The following is a 22,546-nucleotide window of genomic DNA, read 5'->3' as shown; positions in this document are numbered from 1 at the left end:
AATAATAATAATTATTATTATTATTTACTATGGGTAAATTGCAGACAGCCCTGAATTTCTAAGCCAAGAATGGCCCTTACCCAAATTAAGGGACATTTAAGGGTGGCCTGTACCAGATGACTGGGAGTTGTGGAATTAAAACATGCCTCAGAAAGGGAGGAAACCAAAATATTTTTCAGTCTGCAGCCTTCTCATGCATTTCAGCTCCTGAAGGACTTTGTTTCTTTACTCTTGAGATTCATTATGTCACCAGAAAAGCTTTACTATTTTACAGTGGAAGCAACATAACCATGAAACATTAATTTCCAGGAATGTGGAAACCATGAAATAGGGGTTTTTCTACTAAATTAAGATTTTACTTTTCTCTCTTCTCACATAGTTAGGGAACCAATTTTCATTATATATTTATGTATATGCATTCTGGAAATTCTAATAGAAAAGATACACAAAACACAGGAAGAACATTTTTACACTGAAAAATGTATTTCATGGTACCCACACCAGCCATTTATATTCCATTTTTCATCCTGAACCATTTTGTATCCTAAATCCACCTTGGAACCACGTCTCTCCTGACTGAACTGCACCAACTCAGCTGATATATTGTGCCCTGTAAGATTTGGCAGCTGTTTAGGTTTGTATAAAATTCTTTATTCCCGCGTTTCCACAATGCCATTCTCTCACCACCTCTCAGACCTGCCTGGCACAGACACCACTGCACAAGGATCTCCAGCAGCCCCCAAATGTTCTGCACCATGGCAGATGTCTCTGGCTGGAAGAAAAAAATGGTGAAGGGCAAACTAATTTGTAATCCATTTAAAGGAAAATATGTAAATATTCCCTTCTGTTTGCTATAGGACTGACGCCTCTTTCTTGATAAAAATGTTACTTACTCAGTTTCCGTCCAATACCAGCTGATCAGAATGGGAGAATTAGCCAAAACATTCCAGAAGCATCTGTGCTGTGGGAACCATAGTTTTCTAGGCTATAGGAATCACCAGAATATTCTCCAAATCACCAGTGTGGTTTTCCTTAATGCTACAATTAGCCATGGGACATTAACAGGAGAGTTACTGGATAAGAGTTGATGGCAGAAAGCCTTCTGCTATAAACTGGTAATTCTCAACATGTGCAAACATATTGCCAGAGAAGATGAGTTATGCAATTAAAATCAAAATTGGAGATTTGTTATCAAAGGACAGCAATGTGTACTAAAATCCAGCTGAGAGGCTCCCTTATCTTGTTATCTTCAGGCTTCTTTTTTAGTTAATCCAACACAGCTGACAATATTTGACACAGCCAATTGTGCCTGCTGTCATGTGAGGGATGTTTTATAGAGCTCCTTTCCCCTAGCACAGAGAGATTTGTCATGGTGCAACTCTTTACAAAGTCTGAAAAGCTTTGCCAGGATTGCATTTCAGGGCAGAAAGATGTGATAAAAATTCTGACAGAGTCAGAACGTTTCTAATGTTATCATTAATTTCTAAAATTTGAACAAGGCTTAGTAACATTTTAACTGCAAATTATGTTAAAAGTTCAATTCGAAAGAAGCATTTAATTTTGTCTGGCTAAAAAATTTTAGTCAGCTTGGGAAACTGTGGTTGTGTAGCCTTCTCTCATAACAAATTTCAAAATTCCTCCCTTGCATCTTTAGAAAGAAGAAAAATTCCACATTCTGTATTTGTTTTCAAAATTGAATCTCTCTCCTCCCACAGCACTTTCTGTGCCTCTAGGAAGAGGACAAAAAGCTTAATGTACAATTTCTGTGAGCCTTAAGGAGATGGGCTGCATGGCAGTATTTTCAAATCCAGGCTTACACAGCTGCTCTTTGAATATAAATCATAGCTTTTGGGCTACACTAACACTCTCTGCAGTTTAGCACAGTTGTTAATTAATACAATACTCTATTAGTTCTTCTTACAGCCTTACTATTAACGTTCCGTGAAATCCCATTAGCTCTGCATATGGTGCCAGGCTTGTTCTGAATGTGGGAAAGAAAGAAATGTACAGTGGTATGAATAATAAAGACAGGCTTTCAAGTGGTTTCCACTGTGAACATTCTGAAAAAAAAAATAAATTTAAAATTCCAGAATGTAATATGTGGGGCCAGCTTTTCACAAAATTTCAATGCAAACATGCAGATATTTGTCAGCCAAGTTTTCCTCTGGAGTGTGAAATCCCTTGTGAAATATGTGCCACTATTGTTCTACAGGAACATCAGGAAGAGGAAGTAGCTCCTAAAAATGGAAAATTAACCAGGTTGTTTTATTGTCCAAATTGACAGAAATTAAAAACAAAACAAAACAAAAAAAAAAACACCAAAAATCCCCAAAACACCAAAATAATCCCCAACAACAACAACAACAACAAAACCCCAAAACAAAAATAACAACAACCAAAAAAAAAAACCCACCAAAAAATCCCCCCCCAAAAAACCCCAAAACTGCATAGCTGATGCTAACAAAAAGATAAAACTTTCACGATATTCTTGGTTTAAATATTCTAAAGTACAGGTAGAGAGGACAACCAAAATTTGGGTGAAGTTTTCCAGAAGTTACTTGAATTTCCTGCTTCAGTGATCTGACAGATCCTTCTTAATTTCCAAGAAGACTTAAGTGCCATAGTAAAAACCAGGCTTGTTAACACTTGAGGACTTGAGAACACTCCAAAATTATTAACTACTACAGAAACTTCAGACCTAATTATTTTCTATTGGATGAGTTTTGTACAGTGTTGACTCCTCAACGGAAGAGAGACCTGACAAGGAGGTTAGGAAAGCTTTTAAAAATGGAAAGAATGACGGAGCAGGTAGGATTTAGGAGCAGACTGTTCCTGGGAGGAGCTTTGTGGCTCTCTCCTGACCCTTTAGAAGCTGCTGCCCTGGAGCAGTGCATGGGTAGGAGGTGCTTTTCTCCTTCCCAGTCCCCTGGTTCATGCATGGCCCAGTCCCTGCAGTGCCACGGGGCAGTCAGGAGTGGCCAGGGCCCTTCTGCATGGCCAGCATCCAGACAGGGACACACTGCTCGGGGAAGCCCTGCTGCCTCTCCTCGCGCAGGATGGTGAGGCCGCTCATCTCGATGAGGCTGTGCAGGATGTTCAGGTCTCGGATCACGCTGCTGTCCAGGCAGTCCAGGGTGCAGCCCTCCCTGGCCACATTGTCCTTCAGGATGATGACGCCGTTATCCTTCAGGCCACCCTGGCAGCGGATGAGGAACTCCAGGAGATCTTTGTCTGTCAGATATCCTGCGGGTGAAAGGATGGTGGTTTAGGTTGGAAATGGGGGTGTGTGTTCTATTGCCATCTGTCAGAGCTGGGGCAGTTCTCTGCTGTTCATGGGGCAGTTTTCTTTATCTCTCCCACAACCAATCCTCCCTCCAGGACATCTCTGCTGTCCACGGGCCATTAACCCTGACCCACAGGGGGACAGCTCCTGCTCTGACTCTGACAGTGTTGTTTTGTATTACTGCATTGTTTATTTTATTATTATTTTTAAAATTTTCTTCCCTAAGAAAGGACTGTTATTCCTGCTCCCATATCTTTGCCTGAGAGCCCGTTAATTTCAAAATTATAGTAATTCAGAGGGAGGGGATTTACATTTTCCATTTCAGGGGAGGCTCCTGCCTTCCTTAGCGGACACCTGTCTTTTCAAACCAAGACAGACGGAAAATAGATTGCTATTAACCATTCAGACATGTCAGAAGAGTGCCTTGGTCCGAGTCCCTGTGGCTTGTTTATTGCAGAAAATTGTTATTCTGGTCCTGTCAGATTTAACTAGGAAATCTTGGGCAAATAAATGAGATCAAATACAAACTCCAGTCAATATTTGGGATCCATAGTGGTAGCAGCAGCAGATGTGGACCCAAGCCACTGAGGAGAGTGGAGAAAATAGTGGGTGCTGAAGGGTTCTTTAATCTGGTGGTTTAAGTTCTAATAAGAATCAGTGGCAGGAGGCTGGAGCCAAACAAATTCTTATAGGGAATAAGTGACAACTGTTTAACAGTGTAAGCAATTACCCACTGGAAACTACCAACAGAAGTGGGGTTTACCACCTCTTGAAGTCCTCAAACCAAGTGTGGTTGAATCTTTCAAGATACATTTTAATTGAACACAAAATACTGTCTTAGCACGGGGGTAAAGCAATTAATAGAGCAGCTTGGGATATAGAGTAGGTCAGACTAGATAATCCCAGTCCTCTCTGTTTTTACTGCTAAAAATCTCTGTAACTTTGTGTTGCACTGTATCCTCCATCAAAGGAGTTCTGGGTCAAAGATCCAGCAAAGAATGCAATGCCAATTCCAGAACTCAAATTAAACTCCTCATGTTACTCCATACCCCGTGGGATTTTTGCAGATATGTATATATTATAAAATAGTCCTTTTTTCCAATATGTTGTTGAGATTCTGTTTCTTATCCTTCCTTGTCAAAGATCAGGAGTTCTGTGGAGAACAGTGGTGCAGAGCTCAGAGAAGAGCAAAATGAGAACTCTCACATGTGAAACATCTAACATGAATAAACAAGGACGGGTGATCAGAAACTGAATAACTTGGTAAAAATAATCACCTGTATTTTCTAGTAAAACTATTTAGTTTTCTTGATGGAAGATTTAAACTTTTATAAATGGAAGTTGTCATTTCAAAACCACATTTTGACATAGCATGTCAAGTTTCTCTAACCACTCCTAACAAAAGAAAAAAAAATAAAAAGAAAAAAGCCCCAAAACCTAAAGTGGAATACCTTTCAAGTTGAAGGAAAATGGCAATTTCTAGACGGAATGTAAGCTTGCACTTTTACTTATTTTACAAAATGACTGCTAGGGTTCACATGCTTATGCATGCATAAGACAAATCAAGATCTCATTGGCAAGATTTATTGAAGCTTCTGAACACCTATTTTGGAACTTATTTTTCTTTTTACTTGGCTTTTAATGTACTTTCCTAAAAAAATGAGATCTTTGAGGTGTTGCTTTCTAGAAGACAGTCCTGCCCTTGCTCTATCAAATTAATTTGTTGGTATATTTGAGCCAAATTCAAGATAGGGGTAGCAGTTTGATTAATTATTAAGGTTACTCCATTGATGGAGAAAGAAAATTCAGCTCTGTGTCTATGCTAAGAATGTGATATGCTCCCTTAGTTAGGAGCCACATATATGACCAGCACAGCCTTAGATAGGTTCATTCCTCCTCAATTTGACTTGGATTTGCTCAAAAGGTGAGGCAGGAGCTACATTTACTGCAATGACTCATTAATAAAGAAAAGCAAAAATGCAAAGAAAAATTATGCCTCTCTAAGGCAATTTGTTCAGACTTCCTCTTGAATAATTCCTTCTCTCCTGTGAAACTGCACCCTGGACACTTTGGTTCACAGATTATGAGAAAACCTAATTTTCACTGCACAGAAATTTTTTTTGTAAGGTACATAGCCCTCATTATGTGATTGCTCTAAATGCTGCAGGGCATTCACTGGGGTGGCTGCAGGAGATGAAGCAGATGTTTCTTATAGGAGGAGCTACTGTGGGACATAACTAAGGGAACCTATGTCTGATAAACATCAGTGCATGTAATAAGACCTGATCTGATTTACAGGCATTGGTGATTCCACAATGGATTTTTTCCTGATTGTTTCCTGAAATACCTCCAAGCCTGGGTAATCAGCAGCTTCAGAAGCCACTGTTCACAAGTGTGGTCAGCCCTGTGTATCTCTCTGCACCTAAGAAAGAGCATTCCTGCCCCAGAAAATCCCTGTGTGGGGCCTCACCCTCAGCTGCACCTTTGCATGCAGGTTGCTCTCCAGGATGTGGCACATTTCTCCAATATGTGACCTGTAAAAACCAACTAGATTTGTACCCACTGTGCATGTGGGGAACTCTCAGAAGTCTCTTGTGGCGTTTTAGGAAGCAGCCCCAAAGATCTGAGAACCTCCTTGGAGCAGAGGCTGCCTGTTCTGTGAGATGTGAAGCTAAAAGATCACACAGAACTAACCTGACACCCACTGAATCCAGATGACGTCGTATCTTCGAGGGGCCGGTGTGAATTCCTGGAGGCTTTTGCAGTAATACATCTCCACTCTGTCCTCCTTGCCCTGCAGGTAGTTTGGGACCTCAGCCAGGAAATTCTCCATCATATCCACCAGCTCCACACTCTTGAAAACCGGCAGCAGGACGTGCTTGCTGATCCGACCTATCCCAGAGCCACAGTCCAGGGCACGGCTGGTGCCAGCTTTCCCCACCCCCTGGGGATACAAGAAAATAATTTGAAATTTGAAAAATACCACCTGAAAAAAATCACAGCAACCCTGTGTCTTAGGTTGAAAGATTTAGCTGGGGTGTGTGTTCTATTTGCCATCTGTCAGAGCTGGGGCAGTTCTCTGCTGCTCATGGGGCAGTTTTCTTTATCTCTCCCACAACCAATCCTCCCTCCAGGAGATTTCTGCTGTCCACGGGCCATTAATATTAATTTCAAAATTATAATAATTTAGAGGAATGGGGATTGCATTTTCCATTTCAAGAGAGGCTCCTGCCTTCCTTAGCAGCCACCTGTCTTTTCAAACCAAGACACCCTGTTACCCACTATGTGTCCAGCCAGCCTGGTGTCTTCTCTCCTCATCTTTGCAGGGCTGTTTGGAGATTGGTAAGAATCAGCACAGATTTGGGTACCTCTGTCTGAGCTGAGCTGGACTGTCACACTCCTGGGGCTGCTGCTGCTGGGACTTCTCACTGCATTTAGTGCTGTACAGGAAGTTTTTGCTTGGTGTAAGGAGAGACAGAGTCTCACAAGCTCCTGGCTTTCACAGAAGATCCACTACTCTTTGTAAAGTCCTCGCAAATTCAAATGTTCACACCTCACAGGGAACTACATGGCTAGGTAAGCCTCATTCTGTGCCCTGCAAAGGCCAATAAAAATGGAAGCATACACCAAATACTGCATGCAAGCAGTAATTTCTGCAGCACAGAACTCCTGAGGTGCCCACGGGCATTTCTACAGATACACAAAATCCCTGGGATCAAAGTGCAGTCCTCAAAACAAATTGTGTTTGAACGAAGATCTTGGAGTGGTAGGTAACTTGTGACAACTCAAGGAGTTTGGGCTGGAGCGTATACAGAAATTCTCTTTTAGGCATAGAGACAAGAAGGATGATTGACTAGGTTTTGCTTAACTGTTCCTTTTTTCTTCATAAATGTCATCTTTGGACAGAGATCAGACATGAAAAAATGTGGCACAAAGGCTGTGACTATGAGAAAATAATGAAGCACTGTAAAAGAGGCTTTGTAATAAAAGCTGTATTTCACCCCTAAAGCTTCCATTCTAGCTATAAAACAGCTCTTAACAGCCTGCTGCTGTTCTGTAAAACAGAATTTCTGAGCCTACACATGCACTGACTGTGGGATAGGAGCTTCCCTGGCCAAAGTTATCTGTTAAGCAAACATATTAAAAGCAAATGTAAACACCTTTTCCCTGTCCTCTGGAACTGGGTGTTGAAGTGAAAGCCATGGGCCAAAGTCCCTGCTGCAACTTCACTGCACTCAAAGGCAACAAGCCCTGAAGAGTCTTGCTCTTCCTGCTCATTGGGAGACCCCCCCTTTGTAATGAACCCAGCATAAATCATGTAACTCACACTTTTTTGGCCTGGCCTCAGTGGGTAATTCAGTGGATTATTAAGGTCAAAGGACAGCACTGTCAATGACATGACTATGAATAGCCCAGGCCAGCATCTGATTACATGGAGTAAATGTAGAAAGAGCACACGGCCCTCAAGGGCTCTCACCAGCCTCAAGGGCTGCTGCTCCCAATTTGTATGCCCAGGAAGATTAATCTCCTGGTGTGTGCACAAGTCCACAGACCTTCAACCCCACTGGGCTCTGGAGATTACCTGTTTGTAGTCAGCCAGAAAATGGGAGCCATTCCTCATCCACAGGCTGCACCGGGAACATATCCCACAGCTCTTTTATTCCAAATGAAATTTATGAGTGCCCAATTTAGCTTTAGAGAACAGTTTTGGGGTGTATATGTGTCCTACAGGACAGTGATTCTGAGTAATGGGAACTAAGTAGTCAGAGGAGCAGTCAGTCTCAAATTTTGAAGCCTGTTCTGGCTTACGGTTCCTGGTGCTGCTTCAGGTCTTGGAAGCTTCTGCACGTGGCTTTTACCAGACTAAGAGGTAACAAAGAGTTCTGGAAAGGAGAAGGAACTATGTCTTGGATCTTTACAAGGTGGATTTGTTGGCTGGCAGGTAAATACAGGTCTACACTGATGGGATTAACTAAAAATCTTTGAGAAAGCTGCTGAGAAAACTGGGATGATTTACCAAAACCACCAACAGAGTGTGACAAAAAGCCAGGTAATTCCTTCAACATTTGTGTTTCACAGAATCTACAGCCACAGGAGGGGCTCAAAACAGGGAATTCATCACACAAAACAGGGAATTCATCTCCCATGACACATTGCAGCAAGGACCTCTGGTGACACATCTCCGTGTGCCATCGAGAAGAAGGAAAGGAAATGGTCATGGGAGATGAAGTTCGATCCCACACTTTGCTGAAAAGGAGAGAGAGCTTCCAGCAGTCAGTTGAGAAGCCCTGTGAAACTCCACGGCTCCGTTTATAATGAAAATGTTGACATAATTCCATGTTCAGCTAATATATTTTCAGTTTGGAAGTGCTTAGGGGCTTTGACAGAGTATTAACATTTTCTTTGGAAGGCAAACATTTTCCCAAAAGTCTAATTGAGTTGAAAATCAGACTCCTTATTTTAAAAAATGGTATAAGTGAAAACTGTAAGCCAGAACAGGCTTCAAAATTTGAGACTGACTGCTCCTCTGACTACTTAGTTCCCATTACTCAGAATCACTGTCCTTTAGGACACATATACACCCCAAAACTGTTCTCTAAAGCTAAATTGGGCACTCATAAATTTCATTTGGAATAAAAGAGCTGTGGGATATGTTCCCGGTGCTACTTCAGGTCTTGGAAGAGCAGAAAGGCAGTGAAGCTATGTGTGACAGAAAAAGGAATCAGAGTTCAAGAAACAGATAAAAAAAATCCCTGTGGTTTTCCTTCTAAATAAACAAAAAAAAGCATGTTTTCAACAACATCTCTTCTATCACCCTGATCAAACTGGAGAAAAATCACTTTTCAAGACGTTTTCACTCAGCAAGTAACCAATCACTCAGGTGAGCTGGGGGCAAGAAAGGCAGAAAGCGCTGAGGGCAGAGAGGGAGCCATAAAGTCCATAAAATCTCCATCTGTAATATTTTACACACCTACAGCTCACAACCGAGGCCGAATTAATGCTTCCTTTGTTTTCCTTGTTTTCTTTTTCACTCGCTGCCTCCGGACCAGGCGCGGGGAAGCACGGTGGCTGTGTGGACGGGGAGGCTTTAGCACATAAATAAGCAGGGCTGTAGCTGTGCTGATAACCCTGTACCTGAGACAGCCTGGAGCTTGTCTGCAGAGCCCTGCTGGCTCAAGCCGTGTTGCTCTTGGTTTGAGTTCTGCCCACACACACATAAAACCTCTTAACTCCAGTACAGTGGCACTTTCAACCCCGCTCGACTCGCCCGCGAAGCTCAAATGTAAGTGAAGCCCTCAGTCCCTCCCTGTAATTCCTTCCATGTGCCCAGGCAAGATGAATTCTTTTCTCCAAAGAAACCTGTAGCTCAGTTTACAGTGGTGCTGAGGATCATGCTAAGAAATGCCATACCTGAAGGTATGCAACATCAGTCATGGAAGGGAAATGTCACTGTGTGGCATTTCCACGCCAGCCAAACTGACCCAGGAGGGGTAATTTGAGTGGAACCGGGCAAGTGTTGGTTTAGGGAGCACCGGTTTTGCCAGAATGTACAGTTTTTAATGAATAAAACTCTCTGTGAAACTGGTATTTCAAATCTAGAGAATAGTTTTTAGCCAAAAAAACATGGGAAAGAATGTTGAAAATGTCAAAGTACTTTTTTTTTTCTTCATAACTTTCAAGGAAAAAAGAACCCAAACTTGTCAACTTTCATTTCTAAAGAGCATTTTTTATTTTGTAACTGACTTGAGCTCTTGAAAACAAAGGGGAAATCTTTTCAGAGGGTGAAACAATAAAAAATTGTTCCGTTCATCTGAAACAAATTTTCCTATTTTCCAATTTTGTTAAACTTATCTTAAAAAAAGAGAAAGTACTTTAGGATGAAGCAGATATTTTTTTTTCTATCTTGATCACCTTATGGGTTAAAAAAAAAAAATTTAACTTGGTAAGACAGTTCATTAGCTTTATTATCAAGTCACTGCTATGGAAAGCCACTAAACATCTGTATCTGGTTGAGCAGGATTCAAATTTCAGTAGTAAGAAAGAAAAATAAACCATAAGGAATATAATCAATTGGCTACATCTCAACAGACAGCAGGCTTTAACAAACTAAATCAGAATAAGCAAAAGGTGCAGACTCCTTTCTGTTCCTTTTTTATTTTTTTCTTGTTTGATCTTGGCCATTCAGAGTATCCTTTCTATCCCTGGCTAATTATAGGAGTGGGAATTTTGCTCTGGAGTATTTTGTATCTGTCATCACAGCTGATGCATTGGGTATGATTCCCCTTTGGCATGTGAAACTCTGTCACAGACTGTACTTCTTTCCTTTTCGGGTCTTGGAGAGGAGAAAGCGTAACAGTGTGACACAAACCTGCTGCAGGAAACTGCATCTGTGTGATGTCCAGGAAGGGTGAAATCTTCCCCTGAGCACACACTTCTGCACCACTTGAATGCCACAAATGTCCTTAAAACAAGACTTCAATAAATTTTAAGGAATGTGCTTGACTGTGTTTCATTTTCCTTCTGAAAATGCCATTTTCAGAAACGTCATGCAGAAATGTTACCATCAGCTTCAGCTCCTCACTGAACCTCCTTTGTATTTTCTCATTTTGTGTTCATTGACAGTGTGACACAGGGAGGCTCTGAGAAGCTTTTTTTGCCTCAGCATTAATACAGATGATTGTTGATGCAGAAAAATGCAGCTATTCACTCGTGTTTTTCTGCCTCAGAGCCCCAAAAGTCTCCCTTTATCAGGTACAGCAAACTTTGCCATCACTTCCCCTTCCCAGCTCTGCATAATTTCTATCTGTTATCAAGCCACACTCATTTTCCATCCCAGTCCATTTAAACTGTGCCCTTTTTATTCCATGTACAACATCTAATTAACCTATTGAGCTTGCTTCCCACAGTGGGTCGTTAAGGCTAAAAAAAGGTCATCTGGATATCCCAAATTTGTACATTTGAGCAGAAAATTAAAGATCTATGGCAGTATTATATAGAACTAGTAATTTTGTCAGCAGGAGAACTTCACAAATTTGTTTGTGGATTCTCTAACATCTAATACTGTTGTTGAGCTGATTTAGTGGGCTCCTTCCCTGGGAAAAGGGAAGGCTGGTCAAAAAAAATCAGGCCACATTTCTAAAGCTTTTCAGATTTCTAAAGACAGTTTTAGGACTCAACAGGGTTTTCAGAAACCTAAGGACCAAAGTGATACTGCTCTTAACATTCCACTTGGCATCTCCTTGCAATTCAGGCCAAAGCAGACCTTTCAAGACTTTACAGACCTTTGGCAATTGGCCTGAAAAGGTGTTCAGTGACACTGGAATGTTGAAGGAAAAATATTTTGCCTAATGTGTAGCCTCTTCTATATACTTACAATGTGTAGGAGAAGGTGGGTTTTGTTGCAGCATTCTGAGAAATATCTATAAATAGGCAAACCAGAAACTGGGCATTTAGTCTCAGCTAGTTTCCCAACTGGACTGCAAGAATTTGCACAGACAAATCTGCCAGTGAAGCCAGCAGGGATTTTATCATGAAAGGTCCCAGTCCTGCATTCAGAATTAATCAAACCCAGGTAAAAGAATTCCTCGTTGCAGCTTGGGAGCATTAGAAACGGATGTAAAACAGGTAAATAATGATGTAGGACCAGGCAAAATGAGCTGGTAGAACACATGACTAGACCCAGCAACAGTGCTGACCCATGACTGCAAATCAAACGTGGCACATTTAAATCAGGGGTGCCTGGATACCATGCATGTCATTTTTGACACATCACCACTGTCACATTGATATTTTCTGAAAAATCCTTTCACCCAGGATTTTTCTCCTGGGAAGCTGAGAAGCCTCAGAGAAAAGGAAAACAATTCTTATCCCTTTTGCTTCTCCTGTGTTGTGCTCATGTGGAATGTGTTTGGGGATTGTTTACCCACAGGTGATTGTTTCATTGGATTCTGCTGTGAAGGAAATCCAATCAGGGCCAAGCTGTGTCAGGACTCTGGAGAGAGTCACGAGTTTTCATTATTATCTTTTTAGCCTTCTGTAAGTATCCTTTCTGTATTCTTTAGTATAGCTCAGTATAGCATTCTTTAATATAATATAGTATCATAAATTAATAAATTAACCTTCTGAGAACATGGAGTCAGCTTCATCATTCCTTCCTCCATCTGGGGGCAACCTAAATACAATACACCACTGCTCCTTGCATAAGATGAGATTAAATGACTCACCCCAACAAACTTCCTGAGGAATTCCCGTGAGGATTCGACGTCGGTGTTGGAGAGCTCGATGTAGTCTCCCATCATTCCCTCCTCCGTGGCCGGCACCTCCCGGTAGAAGTGTTTGGCCCTGGCGTAGAACTGCATCTCCCCGTTGATGACTTGGCTTGTCAGAGCATAAAGTTTCACTGCAAGCAGATAAATCGCCATTTTATTGTTAGTTGTGACAGATATTTCTGCCTTGGCTAATTGCTGCGCGTGGTGGTGGAGCAGCAGCCAAAGGCCAACAAAGTGAATCCTGACTCGAGCCTGCAGCAGCCATGAGGGAGCTGACAGCTCTTTGTGAGAACAGAGGATATTCTTAAACAACCTTATAAAAGGGTTTAATAAAATAAACCAGGTTGGATCCTTTCTTTTTGCACCATAAAACACGCCCTGCAACCTTCTTTATCGAGCACCACAGCTCTTTGTGAGAACAGAGGATATTCTTAAACAACCTTATAAAAGGGTTTAATAAAATAAACCAGGTTGGATCCTTTCTTTTTGCACCATAAAACATGTCCTGCAACCTTCTTTGTCGAGCACCACAACAACACTCCAGAGCACAATGATGAATGTCTGATTAAGCCCTTTTCTGACCCAGAGATGAGGCAAGTGAGATGTTTTAAAAACTTTTATTCCATTTTCAGTCTCATGTGAAGGGTGAGACAATACAGATGTTATAATTCATACCATCACAATCAAAATTCAACTATTTCCTAATTGCAATTTACTAGAAATGTTTCTTGGCCTATCAGCTTTTGCCACACCATGCTGTAAATGCCTTAAAGCCAGTCATCTAAAATGATCCCTTGTGGGTCTTACTATAATGCATCTTTCACAGTTCTATTTCTCCAAAGTATCTAGTCTCATTTGCAAAGCCATCCTTTGAAACTTGTTTCTAGTTCCATTTCTCTCTCAGCAATGTCTGTCCTGTTCCATGGCATTTCTAAGTCAGCATTTCTTATCTCAAGGTTTGCATACAGATGCACACTGTGTGAGCCTTCTGTAAGGGTTTGAGAATTTTCTATAAATACATTTCCCTGTAAACTTAAATTGAGCCCTCAAAACACCAAATCCATTCCTAAAGCAACAGTGGAAGGAAAGGTGTTAGATTGAATCCTACAAGACCTTGCAGGGATCCAGCCCTCCTCATGAAAATTCAGTGCTTTCCAGGTTCAGAAGTCATTTCAATCATCACACTGTGTTTTTGTGTCACTGAAAAACCACTTCAGGTTTGCAGTGAGCACATGCCAAGGACATCAAGTGGTCTGATTTTTCCTGGAAAAGCTGTGGGCAGCATTTACTACAGTGCAGGGTCATCACTTCTGCTCTCACTGACCTAAGTGCTGTGCAGATTTCCAGATATGCTTTCCAGCTATTGACAGCTGCACGGAGAGTGCCCCAGGAAGAGAGGGGATGAATGAGGCACTTGCTCTGGTTTATTTTTAGTGATACTGTATGGTCTGTGGCAGTGCAAGTAAGCTGAACCAAGGAGCAGATGGTAGTCTCAGGCCTAAATGAGTACACAGGGGGACACAATTTAGAAGAGACAAATTTTCACCTGGCACAGGTCAAGGAGCAAGGTAATCAGTGCGTGACATACTGAAAGGTTCCTGTGTGCCAGAGGCTTGGATATTTCTTTCCTTGGCTTTGCTACATTGCTGGTAACATACAGCAATCAGTATTTTGAAGCTGTTTAATTAAAACCTGTGAGTTTTGCTGGATAAAGGCTATTTTGCTTTATTCTTTAAAAACGGAGGTCTATCCTCCACAGCCTGGGTTTTTCTGTACTCAATGTGCATCAGCATCTCAGAAGTATGGATTCAAAGCTCAAAAGTTTGGATTGAGGCAGGCTATAAGTTTTGCTTGCACATCCTCACCTCTGACTGTCTGGTGTGTGCACACAACTGCCCAGGCATTCTCCTGTGTGTGTGACAGACCCTCCACCAAAACCACAACTCCAAGCCTGACAGTGGAAGCCAAGCAACGAGGAGGGACAGAGTGGCACTGGGAAGAAGCCTTTGCAAGCACCACCTTGCACAGCTTCCCAGTGCTCCCAGGGACCTGGAAATGCTCCAGCAGCAAACACCTTCTGAGCTCATGGCAAGAGAGGGAGGGAGAGCTCCCTGCCAGCTGCACAGAAGGACCAGGCAGCAGTCCTTTGTCCCTGCATCCTCAAACTTCCATGGGAGCAGTGCCAGCTGCTGCTGGGAAGGGGCTGGATGGGTTTGTGCAGGCCAGGGAGCAGGAATGATGCCCTCCACACAGAGGAGGAGAGTAAGGCCAGAGGCCCTGAATATAAGCCTGGAATGTATTTAATTGAGGGCAAGCAAGCTCAGCGGGGAATGATAAGTGTGTGCCTGCCCATCCTCAGCAGGAGAGTGACATTTTGGAGGCAAATGAGGGGGGGACAAAGGAAGTAGGATAGGGAATAATTACCACCAAGGACCACTCGGAACAGAATAGTGCTATTGGGTTACATATAAGCAGCATGCCCAGCATATCCCTCATCCAACAAAAGCAGCATTACCAGCCCCTCTTGTCATCACCTGCTTAAGTCAACTGCTGAACGGATACTATTAAAGCTTTAATCCATTACACATTTATGTTATGCCTGAGAAATTTATACCACAAGAAGCACTGAGCCCAGCAAGGGTCAAACCTGGGAGTTTTACACACTCCACTGATTATATTCACATATTCAGAAGAAACCATTTAGTTGAAGAAATTAATATGAAGGGGGCAGCAGCCAATCCCCAGAACAACTTGGCCAGGGTGGCTCCCAGAGCCTGGGAAAAAGACTCCATCAGTGGCTGGGGTATTCCCAGTAAAGAGTCTCTATCCTTATCCACAGGTAGCACCATCTTGTCTTCTCTGTGTCTGCTTTTGCTCTGTTTCAGAGGTCAGCCTGTCTGCTGAACAGAACTGGATCCTTGTGTGTTGGTTCTGTGAGATCTTCCATATAAGAACCCAGTGATGACTCCAGGGCTTGTTCCATGGACCTGTCAAGGGACAGTGATTTATCCCATTTTGCTAGATTGGAAAGAAGGATATTTACAGGCTGTCTGCACACCAGGACAGCATGAACAACAGATATTCAGAGTCCTTCTACTCAAAACATGAGCCTGACCTGCAGCAACACATGTGGACGGTATGGTGTGCAGGATGTCAGATCTGGAGTGTCTGCTCTCACATTTCTCACTCAGAACCAATATCAGGCTTGCAGAATTCCTGCCAGGACTTGCATGCACACACCAGCTGACTGCAGCTCCTCCTGGGCCATCTGGGGCCCCAGGGCCCTGCCCTACGTGCTGGCATCTGAAACCAGCTCTGGGTGAGCATCCACAGGGGCTTCTCCATGCACTAAACTGTGCAAAGATGTTTTTTATGCATGTCTCCCATCCTGGGGCATGCAAGGACATGGGATAGTGCAAAGAGGGGCACTGAACCCAAAATTTTCTCCCGTGGACCCACAGCCTCTCGTGTACAGTGTGAGACCCACAGAGGTGATTTCCACCTCTTGCTCCTTCAGTGCTGCTCCTCCCTCTCAGGAATTTGCAGCACTGCCAACTCTCCCAATGCACAACCCAGCTTTCCAGACACGGCCAATCAACCTCAGCTTTGATCTGTGCCTGGCATGCAGGCTCCAGCAGCAGCAGCAGCCCAGGGAGGAGGAGGTTTGCCAGCTTGCAGGAATCTACCCCAAAAGAGAAGCCCCACATGTCCCTGGTGGCTGTCAGTGTTGCAGCCGTGCCTCCCCCTCATCACAGGACCTGTCTAGCCAGAGGCATCTCCCTTTCCATGACCCGTGTGGGACTGCTCATGCATCAGGAAATTAAATACTTGTGAGGCCTGTTATGGGTACACAGCCTGCCTTCAACAAATTCCATAAAGTAGGGCATGAGCAGGATAGAACGAGGCAGGCTGCAACTTCCTCAGGCATCACAGGGCAGGCAGCTGGCTAACATATGAGGTTCTCAGTGCTGAGGCAGGTAACTTGTAAGATTTAAAGTCAGAAATGTGTTTCCAGTAAAGAAGAAACTTTTTCATGGCACACTTGTCCCTCAGCTGAATCTGTTGGCAAGTCCCCAAGTGAAGATGGTTGAAGCAAACTTGCTCAGGCAGGCTGAGGGCACGAAGTGGCTCCCTAAAGGTCACTCCAGTCATGAGACATCAATAATTTTCTGTCACTGCAAACACAGTCTGGATGCAGGGTGGTGATCTACAGCTGAATGCCAGCCAATGTGGACTAGACAGACACTATCCACCCGAGCCTTCTACCCTGCAAAGTTCAAAATATTACCTCTCATATTTTCTTATGGATCAGTTAAAAATGTTGTTTTCCAGTGCATTTGGTCTAAATCTCTAAAGAAATGGACCACTTAACACGTAAGACCTGGAGCAATCCCAACCTGCAGTTCTCTGACTTACAGTTCTTGACTTCAGGGTTTCCTCAACTAAATTTCCCTGGCAGAAGTAAATGTTGCAAGTAATTTTTTTTGAAGTTTTTATTTGTGAACATTATTTTGTGGCTCCAATTGCTTTCTGCAAGATACTGAACTAATTCCAGTTTGGCTGAGTGCTCCCTTTTAAATGCAACATCTGCTTTGTTCATCAGCTGAAAAAAAGTTATCTGTGTGCATGGTAGAATCTACCTCTCTGCTGTGGTCTGAGGACCATGTAAATTCTGGTTTATAGAGGATGAACATCATGCCACCCCCAAAGCAGATTTTACTTTTAGCCGCGTGCCTCACACACGGGAATATTTGTCTCCAGGGGTGGATCTTCTCAGTTTTCCACTGGAGATCTCAGCCCCCTGGCAGTGAGTCCCACAGCCCGTGTAAACACGTGCATAATTTCCAGCATCTGAGCAGCTCCAATAAAGTCCACTGGGCTTAAGGGCTCTCACACACATTTAAGTACATTGTTGGATCAGGGCCTGAAGTTACTCATGTCTTTTATTTATAAATGTTAGCCTGGTCTGTAAAAGTGACATGTTTCTCTTAACAGGCTGTGATACCAGATAGCTCAGCTCCAAAGTAAACATGCCCAGAAGAGCTCCACCACTGAACCCAGCAATGGAGTGGGGGGAGAATGGAGTTAGCAGAGTTTGGAGGAAGCTTTGGACCTTGCTGACCCTGGGCAGCACCACAGGATTCAGTGTGAGGCTTGGTTTCAGTGTTATTACTCATAAATCGGGTTAAGCACATGCTTAACTTCCCTGCTAGGTCAGTGTTGCTCTTGTTCTTTGCACTGTTTACACAGAGATATCCAGTCTTGAAGCCTGAGAAGCTCAGCCCATTTCTGCTCAGGTCCACTCTGAACTGAGCTAAAAACTGTCATTTTGCAGGGATGTTCAGACATTCTGCTTTCATCCATTCATACATTCATCCAAACTGCTGCTCAGAGCAGGGACAGACATGATGCCAGATGAGGTTCAGCAGGGTTTAGACAGCTAGGTTTAGAAAGCCTCCAGTGATGGAGAATTGTAAAACTTCCCTGAGCAACCTGTTCCAATGTCTGACTCTCCTTACATAAAAAGATTCTTTTTCCTTATAGCAAGTCTGGACTATTTTTGATCCATGGCCACCAGCCCTTGTCTTCATGCTGTGCAGATCTGAGCTCCATCTTATTCATGACCTTCCTGGAGGTACTAGCAAGATGATATTTGGTCCCTCTTCTGGCTGAACATGCCCCATTCCCTTTGTCTGTCTTCTCAGGGCACGTGCTCCAGTTCCCTCACCACAATGAGGGTCTCCAACTCGTTCCATGTCATTTCCTGCACCAGCAGCTCAAGGCTCTTTTGCTACAGAAGAGGTAGCAAAATTCCTTCACTCAACTAGCCACGCTTCTGTTAATTCACCCTGGGATTCTATTGGCTGCTTTTGGTTCCAGGACATTCTGCTGCTGCCTACCAAAACCCCACCAGGAGGAATTTCCTGGCCAGTCCATGGTGTTGCTGCCCAGGGTTTTTCCTATCCAGGCACACGACTTGGCTTTTGGGTTGGAATTTCAGTGGGTTTGAATAGCACTAGGTTGCTACTGTGTCTTTCCTCCAGACTGTTTAGGTGCCTCTGGATGGCAGTCCTGACTTAGAGCTTATGGGCAGGTCCTGGCAGTTGGCTGCAATCTCTGGGTGTGAGGATAAAACAGTCTATTGTATTTGCGGGGTGCCTCAGTGTTGGAAGGAAGGAATGATGAATCTGACTCCGCGTTTTCAGAAGGTTAACTTATTATTTTATGATACTATATTATAATAAAGAATACTATACTATACTATACTGCTAAAGAATACAGAAAGAATACTTATAGAATGCTAAAAAAATAATAATGAAAATTCAGAAAAATCCTGGGCAAAGGGATTTTTTTAGAGAATGTGAATGTGACATCAGTCCTTCACCTCCTCCAGGCTACTGATGAAGGTGGCATGGGGGTTGAAACCACACGAACTTTAAGGTCCCTTCCAGCCCAAAACATTCCATGGTTCTAAACAGGACAGACCCTCGTAGGATTCCACTGAGTTCAAGATTTGACCACAACTCTCTGAGCCAATAATTTGAACATTTTTTACCTGCCTGAGTGTCCCCCTATCCAGACCCTGCCATCACAGCAGGATGTGAATTTCCCTGGATGTGTACTCACAGCACATGAACCACTCCACCAATTGTGGGTTTCTCTGGGTCTGGATTGAAGGCCCTTGAGACAGTAGTTCATGTTCAGACTCAGGTGTTCATTATTTATTATCAGTAAAACAGTCTCACTACTGTGAGTTTGGCAGCTTTTCATTAGAAGGCACAAAATGGCCAACAATCTCTTGTTGCAAGGTCTTTTAAGGCTAAACTATCCAATTAAGATCTGACACCTAGATTATTTTCCCTTTTAACCCAATAACTGATCCCAAAGAGCCCCAATGAGAACTCTTCTGCCCAATTACAAAACATCACCCAAACCCATGAAGAAGAAGAAATAAGAAGCATGAAGAAGAAACCCAGGACAGCACCCTGTGCCTTCCATCTTGCTTCCATCCACAACATACTAAAAATCCCAAACCCTAAATTTCTCAGCAAGTGATACAGCTACACTACTCTCTATAATCTATTGCACACTTTTGTGGGTTCTGGTCTATCTTGAAGTCTAGGAAATTTTCTCCATGGATGAGGGTCAGAGTCAGTGCTGCCCTGGGGGTCAGGGCACCCCAGAGCAGACAGAGAAATATTCTGGATTTCCACACACCTATCCACATGGCCACTTTTACTTCAGGGCAATAACCAGGGACTCAGATACATGCTGCATATTCACCTGAAGGCTGGGCTCACAGTGCATCCTCCATGGAGCCAAAGTAACTTGGATAGGCTGGCAATAGGCTAGTAAGATCATTAGATAAGTTTTAATGAGCCAGGTAATGAAAAGCCTGACAGAGGTTAGGTCTGATAGGAATATTTTACAAAGCCTGCTGGCCAGGAATGGAAATTCAATAAAATTCAGACATGAATAAGTATAGTTTTATGAGTGAAGCAATTAGGCCTGGAAACAGCTGAGTGGTGCCTGATGGGTTCTCAGCCATTTGAAACACTTAAACCAAGGTATTTCTGTGTTCATAAATAAATTCTGTGTTCTGTGACCCAGACAAGTTACAAGCACGATGCCAGAAGTTTTACACTCAATTCCACGTTAGATGCTCATAATGGTACCTCCTAACCTTAAAATGATGCAGTGGTGCTTACACTAACATTTAACACTGTAGAAAATCCTGCCTAGTTTCTAATAAGTTGTGTTTATTTTCAAAACAAATGAAAGAATAACATTTTCATCTACTTGATGAGATTCCATCAATGTGTAATTGATTTCCCTTCCTTTCCATCTTTCCTTCCTTTCCATTGTTCACAGCTACCCACCACAAGGGATAGGAGTATTTATCTTCCATGTTTTATTTTAAATAGCTGCAGATATTGCTGCATTAAAATACTAAGATAATAAATATATATTATAAAAAAGATATAATAATAATAATAATAATAATAATAATAATAATAATAAATGGCACATTAAAATACTAAGATAACATGGAAATGTTTTTTTCTTTTTGCAGGATTAATGAATTCTACCCTCTTGAGCAGAGTTATCACTGGCATCTGTACAGTTCACACAAATATGTAAGATATACCTTTTGCCTAAATGGATCACGCAATTAGAAAGGAACCCCCAAGAATTCCCTTAAACAGATTGCACAGGCTTATCCATCCCATCTTACAATTCCTACAGGTCTGACATTGAGTGTAGCCTGAACAATTCTGCTTAAAACAGAAGATGCTAACATAATACAGAGTCAAGTTAGATCTACTTTTTAGTTCTATTCTCACAGGGAAATCTTGTTTCTTATTCAGGGCCAAATTTGCATAAGAAATGAACATTCATTTTCTACATCTTAAAAAAAAGCAAAACCAAAAAACCCACCAAACCCCTTGGAATTCTGTATCAGAGGCTGTCACTGAAATTTGTCTATAAACAAATCTTTGGAAGCATTTTCCTCCCAGAGAGCAAACAGCAGGTTAGACAATCTGCTGCAGAGATCTGCATAACAAAGACTTTTGAAAAAATTTTTAAATCACCATCTTTCAAGCACTTGTCCAAATCAATACAAACACCAGAGCTAAGGACACCCAGAATGACAACAAAACAGGTATCAGGCACAAGAAAGAACCACCTGCCAGCTCTGCTAGTTTTGCATTTGTCCTTCCAAGCTCCAAACAGGTCAAAGCATGTTGTACTCAAATGATGGCAAAAACAGGAATGGTCAGCTAGAAACCAAACTTCTTGTTCACTCTTGCAAGTCTTTCCCTCAGCCTCCTCTAAAAATCTGTGGAATATTTAGGTGAAACAGCAGACTACTGGATTAGAGGGAGTTGGGAGACACAGTTCCAAACTCTTTAGTGAGCACTGCAGTCTCTTGAGTTGGGCTTCTCAAAACTTCTCCTCCTCACTGCCGGTAACCATCTCCACCATCGGACACAATCCATCTTCCCAGAGCACACACGGACACCCCTGCCCTTGGTTACTCACCCAGGGGGAGCTTTTCCAGCAGGTAAAGGTAGCACTTGAAGAAGTCGTTCTGGATGGCCTTGTGCAAGACAAAGGACATGCTGTGCCGACAGAGCTCTTCATCCGTCTTGTGCCAGCGCGACTTAAAGGCCAAATGTGCTGCTTTGTAGGCCATGGTGAAGATTTTTTCTGGGAGAATGGACAGCTGCTGTGGCTGGTGCTCTCGGGAGGACCTGTCCTTCCACGGGGGCAGAGGCAGAGTCATTTAAATTGTGGCAATGTGCTGTCATTCTATATCGGGGTGTGTGGCAGGGGCGGAGGCAGATGGGAGGGGAGTGAGAAATGCTGGCTCTTGGCACTGGCCCACAGTTATCCCTGGAGTGCTGCCCTCTGAAACAAGCAGGTGCTGGAAAGTGAAAAAAAAAAAAAAATCCATCAGTGCTTAGCCAGGGTTAAAGTATATCCGCTCCAAAAAGGAGTGGCTTTAATTCAATTGTACTTTTCTTAATCTATTCAGCTTTCACTCCAAAAGAACTCAGATATTATCCAGAATCTCCCTCTTACGTCTTGCAGGGTGATTTTGTTTCTGTGTCTCTCCCTCACCATGGGTTCTTCAGTGCAGGGCACTCAAGAGGAAGGCCAGAAGACAGAGCATGGATGTACCTCTACACAAACTGTGAGTCCTAATAAGCTGTGATTCCAGCAAGCAAAGATTTCCCCTTTTCAAGTATTTGTTCCAGGTGTCTGCAGTATCAGTTTGCTGCACTGCAGAAACACAGTGAAGAAATTGGATGTTCCCAATACAAATGGGCTGCCCTACATCCCCAGCAGCACTGCAACCTCCTGACAAATATCTGACCAAGTTTTTAAGAACAGCACAAAGGTGACCCAGCCTTCACCAAGCAAAATAAATCTTATTTGGAAAAATAAACTTTATTTTCTTTTAAGCAGGATCAGTTCCCTAGTCCAG

At 42.8% G+C, this 22,546-nt stretch overlaps 1 protein-coding gene across 1 annotated transcript; it reads right to left on the bottom strand.

Annotated features, from left to right (window-relative positions):
- Window positions 1–25: 25 nt before the first annotated feature.
- On the bottom strand, window positions 26–21,846 carry METTL11B (methyltransferase like 11B). The gene is made up of 4 exons (XM_039730318.1): window positions 21,598–21,846; window positions 12,508–12,683; window positions 5,978–6,227; window positions 26–3,243 (listed from the first exon to the last, which is right to left on the bottom strand). Exons 1-4 carry the CDS (start codon window positions 21,839–21,841, stop codon window positions 2,969–2,971), a joined length of 945 nt encoding a protein of 314 aa, XP_039586252.1. The 5' UTR covers window positions 21,842–21,846; the 3' UTR covers window positions 26–2,968.
- Window positions 21,847–22,546: the final 700 nt, after the last annotated feature.

Source organism: Passer montanus, unplaced genomic scaffold (genome assembly GCF_014805655.1).
Source record: "Passer montanus isolate IOZ18808 unplaced genomic scaffold, ASM1480565v1 scaffold71, whole genome shotgun sequence".
NCBI classification, from domain to species: domain Eukaryota; kingdom Metazoa; phylum Chordata; class Aves; order Passeriformes; family Passeridae; genus Passer; species Passer montanus.
This window is presented reverse-complemented; position numbering and strand designations above follow the sequence as displayed.

Coding starts and splice junctions, on each gene's coding strand:
- METTL11B (XM_039730318.1), bottom strand. CDS start 21,841: ATGACTCTGCCTCTGCCCCCGTGGAAGGACAGGTCCTCCCGAGAGCAC. Junction 12,684..21,597: donor GCTGGAAAAGCTCCCCCTGG/GTGAGTAACCAA, acceptor ATCTGCTTGCAG/TGAAACTTTATGCTCTGACA. Junction 3,244..5,977: donor CTGGATTCAGTGGGTGTCAG/GTTAGTTCTGTG, acceptor TTTCACCCGCAG/GATATCTGACAGACAAAGAT.